Below are 10,494 nucleotides of genomic sequence, written 5' to 3'. Positions count from 1 at the left end.
ATTCAGGAGTATTAAAATGAAGGACAAACTACATTGCAAAATCCTGATTTCAGGTGGATTTTGAATGTGAGATATATGCAGGGAAAGGGGGGGAACAGAGTTTCAGACTTCGGAAAACTAAAATAAAGACCAGCCCCTGGTGTCACACAGTCACAGCCCCCACATTCCTCTCCCCCAGGAACAGGAAAGAGAAGGCTCTGGGCTGTTCTCTGAGCACTTATTTCTTTCTGCCACCGCTCTTTGGGTAATTCCACGTGATTCAGCCACTTGAACCCAGAGTTAACTGCGTCAATCAGCTCGTCTGGAAACCACAGCACGCTGTCAGAGGCAGCAGAGGCAGCCTGGGCAGGAGGTCAGGCACGCAGGGTGGGAGAGCAGTGCCCGAGGGACACCAGAGGATGCTCAGAGGAGCCCAGGACACCAGCACAGGTAGGTGCTCGCAGTCTGTCATTTAGCTCTCCATGGATGTACAACCCAAAATTCCACTGCCAAGAGCTCTGCAGGTCGGGTTCAGCTCCTGGCAAAGCCACCCTGGCTGTGGCAGCAGCCACTGTCACTGTCACAGCCCCTCAGGGCTGCTCTGCTGGTCCCCCCAGGGATGGGGACAAGCCGGGCTGTCCCTGCCAGGAGCAGGAGGTGCCCCAGCCCAGGAGATGCCTCAGCCCAGGAGCAGGAGGTGTCCCAGCCCAGGAGCAGGAGGTGCCCCAGCCCAGGAGATGCCTCAGCCCAGGAGCAGGAGGTGCCCCAGCCCAGGAGCAGGAGGTGCCCCAGCCCAGGAGCAGGAGATGCCCCAGCCCAGGAGATGCCTCAGCCCAGGAGATGCCTCAGCCCAGGAGCAGGAGGTGTCCCAGCCCAGGAGCAGGAGGTGCCCCAGCCCAGGAGATGCCTCAGCCCAGGAGCAGGAGGTGCCCCAGCCCAGGAGCAGGAGGTGCCTCAGCCCAGGAGCAGGAGATGCCCCAGCCCAGGAGCAGGAGATGCCCCAGCCCAGGAGGTGCCCCAGCCCAGGAGCAGGAGGTGCCCCAGCCCAGGAGCAGGAGGTGCCTCAGCCCAGGAGCAGGAGGTGCCCCAGCCCAGGAGCAGGAGGTGCCCCAGCCCAGGAGCAGGAGATGCCCCAGCCCAGGAGCAGGAGATGCCCCAGCCCAGGAGGTGCCCCAGCCCAGGAGCAGGAGGTGCCCCAGCCCAGGAGCAGCAGCAGTGCCTGCCCTGCCCAGCCCCACTGCAAGGCTGTGCTCAGGGCAGGAGGGACCTGCACAGAGCCAACTGCAGGGAGCAAACTGCCCTCCCCAGCCTTGTAAACCACTGCAGTGCCTGCATGGTTCTGCTTTACAGACTGTGCAAATCTGGGTGCAATTTAACAGATTAAATTATATGTGCAGTTCTTCTGGACTTCTCTGATATTGTGTAAAATATTCTGTACAATATAGAAAAAATAGAAAATAGAAATGTTGTAGTTGGATGCTACTCAAGACATAAATGTGTTGGTTCCAATAAATTCAAAGGAGGATCCTTTCTCACAGCCATCCTCTGTAGCAGACTGACAGTGCAGCAAAAAACCAAAACCCCCTCAGTCTTCGAGGGGTATTTAGTTAAATTAGGACCAAAATTTTCTGCTTTCCTTTCCTACTGAAGCCTACAAAGAAAGTGAGCAAAAATATTTATTATATGCTTCTTTCAAAATGTGCTTTTCCTAAAGCCTTCATAAAAATACAGTTTATTTGTTCTCTGTTCAAGTAGGAATGTGATGGAACGTTTTGCAGTTTGTAAACCTTAGGACTGATGAGGACCATTTGCTCACCCATCTGACATATCTGTATATTGCTTGTCCCCCAGAACTCCCAATGCAGTTTTACAGAGCAGGGATGCTGCAAATAGTACTTTTTTTTTTTTTTTTTTTTTCAGGCAGAGCTTCAATCCCTCAAAGGTTTATGATGTTTTAGTATGATTGTTATTAACCAGATGCTTGAACAGATTCAAACCTTTTTCTGTAGCATTTTGGCTGGAGGAGGGTGTTGAGCTCTGTCAGAAAAGCTCCTGTAGTGGAAATGCTGCTCAGAAGGCTCTGTGCTTTCAGAAACAAATCCTAATTAATTCCTAATTCTTCCAGCATGAGAACAAAACCCTCCTGGATATTTGGGAGGCAGCATGAAGAGAGAAAAATGTATTTTTTCCTAACTGTATTTTTTATTTTAGAATTAATCAAACTAAATTCTCAGGGAATGACTAGTGTTGCTCAGGACAGGCTGATGTCATTGGTGTCCCCTTGGTTCCTTTTGTAGCTCCTTGACACCTTCTGCCAGCAAAGCCAACCCACACCAGGAGTTTACAATGTCAGGCAACATTTCTGAATGCCACCTCCACGACGAAATGGAGCCTTTCACCTACTTCTACTACTTGGTTTTCCTGGTGGGATTTATCGGGAGCTGTTTCGCGCTGTGGGCGTTCACACACAAGGAGCAGACCCAGCAGAGCCTGAGCGTGTACCTGACCAACCTCCTGAGCGCAGATTTCCTGCTGACTCTGACGCTGCCCGTGAAGATCATCGTTGACCTGGGGATCGCTCCCTGGAACCTGAGGATATTCCACTGCCAGGTCACGGCCTGCTTCATCTACCTGAACATGTATTTGTCCATCACCTTCCTGGGCTTTGTGAGCGTGGAGCGCTGCCTGCAGCTGGCGCAGAGCCCCCGGCTGTGGCGGCTGCAGGAGCCGGCCTTTGCCCGGGTGCTGTGTGCGGTGGTGTGGGCGATGCTGCTGCTCCTCACCGTGCCCAACATGGCCATCCCCATCCGCCACATCCCCGAGCGGCCCGGCCTGGGCTGCATCGACTTCAAGACCAAACTGGGGCGCGACTGGCACGTGTTCACCAACTTCGTGTGCACGGCGATCTTCCTGACCTTCTCGGCGGTGCTGCTGGCGTCCAACGCGCTGGCGGCGCGGCGGCTGCGGCTCCTGCGGCCGGGGGAGCGCCGGGCGGGGGCGCGGCGGCACCTGCTGCTGCTCACGGCCGCGCACCTGCTCTGCTTCGTGCCCTACCACGCCGTGCGCATCCCCTACACGCTGAGCCAGGGCAGCGCCGGGGCGGGCTGCGCCCTCCGCAGGGCGCTCTTCAGGGCCAAGGAGGGCACGCTGCTGCTGGCCGTCTGCAACCTCTGCCTGGACCCCGTGCTCTACTACCACCTCTCCCCGGCCTTCCGGAGCGCGTTCGCCGGGACCTCTGCGGGCCCCAAGGAGGGGAAGGCGCTGGCGGCGGAGGAGGAGCGGCGGGAGGCGGCGGAGACACAGCCCGGCCCGTAAAAGGCACCCCCGGAGCGGCGCCGGCGGCTCCAGCGGCTCTGGGGGCACCGGCGGCCCCAGCGGCACCGGCGGCTCTGGGGGTACCGGCGGCACTGGGGGCACGGGCAGTACCGGCGGCACTGGGGGCACTGGAGGCACCGGCGGCACTGGGGGCACCGGCAGCCCCACGAGTGAGCGACACCGCCGACTGTCCAAGCCCAGGAGCCACCTGGGACAGATCCAAGCTCAGCCCAGGCTCCCCGCACGGAGAGAATAAACCTGAGACCCCGGAGGTGGGACATGAGGAAGGTATAATTGAGTCACACCCGCTGGTTCAAGATCTCGGATTTAAAAGGTCAAGCTCCAGCCCTGCAACCACGATTGGACACCCACCCCAGGGAAAAACCCGTAAAATGCCGGGCTGAGCGCGCCCCCGCTCTTTGGATGCCGCCTGCGGTCAGGTGCGTTAGAATGGAATACCTGAGCTCTCCATCGTGCCCGTGTCGTTCATCAGCCTCCTGCAAACCAGCCAAACCGGGACTGGGGTCACGGGGAACACCCCACACAGCCCACGGGCCGCCAGCCCGAGCAGGGGGAAACACCCCCGAGGGACACCCGAACCTGTGTGACACCGTTACACAGCACACCTGAGCTCACAGAGCACACCTGAGCACACACAGCCCACCTGAGCTCACACAGCCCCTAGGGATGGACACACACTTATTCGTGTGTCACAAACACAAACACACACACACACACACTCAGAGCACACCTGAGCACACACAGCCCCCAGGGATGGATGGGACACCTGTCTGTGTGACACACACAGAGCACACCTGAGCTCACACAGCCCAGGGACCAACACCTGTCCATGTGTGACACACTCACACAGCACTCCTGAGCTCACACAGCATTCCTGGGCACACACAGCACTCCTGAGCTCACACAGCCCCCAGGGATGGACAGACACCTGTCCATGTGTGGCACACTCACACAGCCCACCTGAGCTCACAGGATACCTGTCCCTGTGTGACACACACACAGAGAACACACCTGAGCTCACACAGCCCCCAGGGATGGATGGACACCTGTCCCTGTGTCTCACACACACACACACACACACAGAGAACACACCTGAGCTCACACAGCCCCCAGGGATGGACACACACCTGTCCGTGTGTGACACACACACACACACAGAGCACACCTGAGCTCACACAGCCCAGGGATGCCTCCACAAACAGCTCAGAGTGCAGTGGTGACCCAGAAGACATCACCAACGTGTGAGAATGCAAGTTCAGACCTAAATAGACCTTAGAACTGTTTATGGCAGACACCTGAACCCACCTTTACTGAGTCAGATATTGTGCATTTACTGTATTGAATGACCTGGTGCTATCAAGTGAAGAAATTATTTAACAGCAGAGAAAAATCAAATTATTCTTCAGCTGCAAGGCTAATTTGACAAGATTAATCAAAAGGCATTTTAGAGGGCATTATTTACTCCAGAGAGGGATTTTAAATGCCACTGATTAAAAATTCTTGTATCTGCTTACACCACACCTGCAGGCTTCAGAAATAAATTTCTTCTTCTTGCCAAGTTCCACTGTCTCTTTGCTGCTGCCTCAATGAATATGAGAAAAGCATATTATTGCAGAAAATTCAAATTAATTGTAAAAGGAAGATAAAAAGTGTAAGTATCCATTATGTTCTCTATGTTTGATCTATATTAATAAAAATTTATAAAACAGAAACTAAGTTTGTTAATATTCCAATTTACAATGACTTCCAAAACTTATGCATATGTAGAATAATAAATAATTGAATTTTAAAAATAAATTTGCATCAGCAAAATCCAGCTGCTTAGGTTATCTCCATCTGCAAATCAAAATTATTTTAGAAACAAAACCAAATCAAGTTACCTTTTTTCTTTGTCCTTGCAGAATGGACAAAATGTGAGACCAGGGAAAGGTGTGACACTGGTCACTCACTGACCAGGGAAGGGCACTCGTCACTCACTGACCAGGGAAAGGTGTGACACTGGTCACTCACTGACCAGGGAAGGGCACTGGTCACTCACTGACCAGGGAAAGGTGGGACACTGGTCACTCACTGACCAGGGAAAGGCACTGGTCACTCACTGACCAGGGAAAGGCACTGGTCACTCACTGACCAAGGTGTGGCACTGGTCACTCACTGACCAGGGAAAGGTGGGACACTGGTCACTCACTGACCAGGGAAAGGCACTGGTCACTCACTGACCAGGGAAAGGCACTGGTCACTCACAGAGCAGGGAAAGGCACTGGTCACTCACAGAGCAGGGAAAGGCACTGGTCACTCACTGACCAGGGAAAGGCACTGGTCACTCACAGAGCAGGGAAGGACACTGGTCACTCACTGACCAGGGAAGGGCACTGGTCACTCACAGAGCAGGGAAGGGCACTGGTCACTCACTGACCAGGGGAAGGTGTGGCGCTGGTCACTCAGCAGGGCTGTGGGGCAGTGTGTGACATACTGCAGGTGCCAAAGGAGGTCAAAATTTGGGAAAATCAGTTCTCTCAGCCTGCCTCTCTTGGCTGACCTCTCACTGGTGCCTGAGATTCTGATTTGCTGATACTCAAATGGAAATTTTACTTTATGACAAAGCTGCCTCACAAAAGCAGTGAAGGGTGATGTGCTCTGTGAGCAGGAGGAGCAGGAGCAGTGCCCCCACAGAGCCCCCAGCCCACCCAGCACACGGGATTTACACACTCATTCCTCCAGACCTCCTCCACTGTTTCCAGGCTGTGACTTGCATCACTGTGACACATTGCGATAAAGAAACAAAACACCCCCCAGTCTCTAAAGGCATTATCTGTCAGATAAGGTCGAAAAAATCCCCAAAAGCTCCATTTTATTTGTGACATTTTTAAGGGACACCATGAGTCTTTAGAACCCTGTATTAGAGCAGTAATGGGATGGGATGTGCTTATCCCACAGTAATAATGGGATGGAATGTGTTTATCCCACAGTAATAATGGGATGTGATATCCAGCACCTTTTGTGTGCTCCTGGGCTGCCTCTGCTGATCTCACTGATCCCTCCCAACTGGCCACCATCTCTGAAGGGTTCAAAACACCAGCCTGAAAATCAAAGATTTGTGATTTCCCTTCTTGCCCCGAGATCAGTGGAGGCTCCACAGAGCAGTGACCACCACAGGGCTGGAGCCAAGCGCTGTCCCCTCAGCAGGTGAACAATTCCCCCAGGGTCATTGGGAATTACAGACCCAAGAGTGTGAAAGTTCCGGATCCACAGCTGCCCCAGCTTCCCTCCTCAGAGAAACTGAGCACAGGTTCTGAGCAAGGCTGGTGACACACACACAGCTGGGGCAGGGGGAGTGGAGGGAGGAGGGGAAATGCTTATCTCTCACCCAAATAAAGCAACAGCAGGGCTGTGGTGAGATGAGTGGGCTACCACCAGAAGCAGAGATGCTGTAGATTTCTGAAGACAATGCAGAGCATGCCAAGGACTCTGCTCCCCACTGATGGAGACTTTGGCTGGGCAGGTCGGCACCACCAGAGCCATTCCCTCCCTGGGCCATGGGGACACAGGGCCCTGGCAGCAGCTGAGACAAGTGAAGCTGGAGGGTCTGACCATCAAATGCGTTATTTTGCTTTTGGCTGGAAATAACAAATGTGGAGCCACACGGTTTCCTGTCTCACAAAGGCTGCACCTCAGAGTTTCCTCCCTTCCAACACCACATTCACTCACTCACACACACTCAGAATGTATCAACCTCTCAGAATAATCAGGCCCTGGGTTTGTCTTATCTGCATCTGCAGCTGGTCTGGACAAGTGCAGACCACACCTCAGAGGGGCTCAAACTGCCCAAAGAGCTGCATTCGGGTCACAAGAAAAACCAAACTTGAAGCTGTGTGTTCCTCATAAGTTATCAAAGCCACAGAATAATTTTTTTTATTCCAGAGAGATTTTGTACTTTAACTCCTTTAGATGAGCAGGAACCTGGTGTTGGATTTCCTAAAATAATACCCAGACAGGTAACTGAGCAATTTGACCAACCAAAGCAGTGCTAACTGCATTATTAAAACTGTCACAAGGCTGCTCAGAACAGGCTCTATTTCCTCAGTGCCTGGGGAAGCAGACTGATCCTGCAGATACTATTTTGCTCATCTTGTCTCTCTTTCCTGTCAGGCAGCCCGGCACACTCAGATCTCAGATTTTACAAACGTTAAATTGAATCTCCGTGACTCCAGGACCCGCCAGAGCTCCTTTCCCACAGTGGGGTGGGGAGTTTTGTTTGTCTGTTTCGTTTCCAGAAAAGTGATCTCAGAAAGACAAATATCAACTCCCTGCATTTGTCACAAGCCCCGTTCGTGAGAACCACATTCAAAACAGGACTTTTTCACTCCTAAGTGAAAAATATCTCTTGGCATCATAAGAATTCAGATGGACTCCAAAGGCAGCATCAGGAACGAGAGTAAATACAAGTGCAGAGCCCTGAGCTTTAAAAGCAGAGCCTTCCACCAAAACAACTCAAAGTGCATAAATATCCATGGAGTTCCAGGATTCTACACAGTGATTTCAAGAAATTCAACATCAGTTCCTAAAAATCAGTCTGTCTCCTCCATCCTCCATCCACTACTGCACACTGGCCAGAAATCCTGGAGCCAAGCTGCACACACCAGGTCCCCCCACTGCTGGGGCTATTTCAGGCTATAATTGACCAAGCTGTATTTTGCCACACAGGAAACTGACGAGTTCAAGAGTCTCACCAACCATTCTAAACCTCTTTAAGAGGATTAAGAGGTGAAAAAGCCATTCTTCCTCAGCTCCTTCCCATAGTACCTGTGACAGACCATGACAGATGATAAAATACGTGTAGTTCAATGTTAGGTGAAATTTGAGTGGGTTTAAACCCCAGGAAAATGACAGGTGAACTCACAGAGGAGTTGTTACAGACATGAGAAATTCACTGTTGCATTCTCCAGCTCACCCTTCTGAGGACTCTGTTTGTGCCCAGATCAGCTCCTGCCCTCACAGGGACTCCTTGGCTCCCTGGGGCTGCAGACAAGCCAAGTCTGGGCTGGTGCTGTGCAGGAGCAATACAGTGTTTGCTGGATTGACACCTCCACAACAACCCCCACTGTGGAAACCACTCTGGAGCTCTGCACTAGAGGTGATTTGAGTCAAGGAAATGTCACATGGAAAATACCTGTGGCCAGAAATAAGGTCACTAGTTTTCTCTGCAATCCCATCTGAAAAGAAAGTGAATTTACTGCTTTATGACACAGAATAGATTTCCAGATTTTGGATCTTCCTGCTCAGGCAAATCTCCTGAGGAACTCAGACAAGTCAAAGAGAACCAGAAATGAGAGGTCCTTTCACTGCTCAGTGCACACTCAGCGGGCAGAGCCCTGTCACTGTGCTCGTTGTGATGTTACATCTTTATGGGCCACCAAAACAACTCAACAACAGCTATCAGTGATTGAAACTCCATGAGCAAAGACTGAGCCTCTTCCAGCCACACTCAGAGCAGGGTTTGGGCTGGTGGAGCCCCTTGTCTGCAGGGAAACCTCCCACAAGAGCAGCTGGGGGACAATCACAGCATCCTCCAGGCTGGAAAAGGCTTTTAGGGTCATCACATCAAACCATAAAGGCAGCACTGCTAAAACACGAGTGATCCATGATAAACCAAGACTTTAAAACTGGACAAACATACAGGAAATAGGTTCCAAACATGATTCACTTCAGCTCACATTGAAATACAGGCAGCAGACAGCTGTCCTTCAAAGAGCAGCATCAACAATTTTTAACAGCAATGTCAGTAGTCAGACATCCCAGCTCTGGACATCCTATTACAGAACAAAAATCCTCACAGGCTCACTTGAGCTGCCGGCCGAAAAGAGGGTACACAACCATTGAGTTACGGCCTCTTCTGCCAGGGAAAAGCAGAAGTTTGTTATGGGGAAGGAAAGGAGAGACAAAAAGGAGACGAACAGCACCGCTGGTGGTGACATCCCTGCAGAGCGGGGAGCGCCCGACATCCAGCGGCCGTGGGGCGGCCCGGCAGCCCGGGGACCCTCCGGGGGCTGTGGGACCCTCCCGGGGCTGTGTGACCCTGCCCGGGGCTCAGCAGTGCCCTCCCCTCATCCCCCCGGGGCAGGGCAGGGCAGGGCAGGGCAGGGCAGGGCAGGGCAGGGCAGGGCAGGGCAGGGCTGCCAGGTGACAGGGCGCCCAGCAGGTGACACCAGACCCTGCACAGGTAATGCAGGTGAGTTCCCTGACCACGGTGGATCTGTGGTTCCCTGGCCATGGTGGATCTGTGGTTCCCTGGCCGTGGCAGGAGGGTGGAGCTCAGAGATATTTAATGCCCCTTCCAACCCAACCCGTTCCCTGTGGCTCTGCATGTTCCAGTGTCAAAATGCACGGGCACCATCCATCAACCACTCTGCACCAGTCCCAATAGCTGAGCCTGACCTGAGCAACAGCTAAGTCTTGGGAATTCCAGAGGTGGTTAAGGAGCTGCACAGAATTTGGCAGTTTAATTTCTTCTCAGCTCTAGATCTGGCAAGGCAAGGCTAAAACTTCCAAAGCTCAGTTTTTCTTCTCTCAGAAAGAAGTCAGCACCTGCTCTGCTCTGCTCTGCTCAAATCTGCTGTGCAAACACAGGCGCTCTGCTCTCTGCCCTGCAATGCTTTATTCCCCCTCAGCATCCTTCACCTCTCACCACAGTGTGGTGCCAGTAGAGGATTTCCTGCAAATCAAACAGGCAGACCTGCATAAAAAGCTCCTTGAACGGGGAGCACAGCTCTAAGTGGCAGCAGTTTTCCAGGCAACCTCAGCTCACAAAGTGCCATAAGACAATAACGGCAGACAACCCGCATTTACAATGAATAATGACTTTCAGAAGTTTCCCCACCCAACACTGCCTTTTGAACACACAGAGAGAGAACACTACCACAATTACATCTGGAAATCAGAAGAACTTTGGAACACAGACAGAGAGAAGGAAGAAAAAGATAAAGAAAAAAGATACAAATGTATGTGCAACAGCACAAAACCACATCAGTTGTCTCCAAAAGCAGATGAAAACAAAAAGGCAGCACCCAAATGATAAAGCGTGTCACGCCCTACCTGCTCTCAACCACAGCACATCCGTGTGCCAAAGGCCTGATACCACCCAGGCACTGGGGCTGAGCTGTCAGAAACTCCCCCTGCCTG

At 52.4% G+C, this 10,494-nt stretch overlaps 1 protein-coding gene across 1 annotated transcript; it reads left to right on the top strand.

The window, feature by feature from the left end:
• Window positions 1–330: 330 nt before the first annotated feature.
• On the top strand, window positions 331–3,294 carry GPR171 (G protein-coupled receptor 171; the record flags this gene model as incomplete). The annotated part of the gene is made up of 2 exons (XM_083868233.1): window positions 331–429; window positions 2,277–3,294. The coding sequence occupies exon 2, from the start codon at window positions 2,326–2,328 to the stop codon at window positions 3,292–3,294; it is 969 nt and encodes a 322-aa protein (XP_083724359.1). The 5' UTR covers window positions 331–429; window positions 2,277–2,325.
• Window positions 3,295–10,494: the final 7,200 nt, after the last annotated feature.

The sequence above is a fragment of the Zosterops lateralis genome (genome assembly GCF_965231275.1).
Source record: "Zosterops lateralis genome assembly, chromosome: 10".
Lineage (NCBI taxonomy): Eukaryota > Metazoa > Chordata > Aves > Passeriformes > Zosteropidae > Zosterops > Zosterops lateralis.
This window is presented reverse-complemented; position numbering and strand designations above follow the sequence as displayed.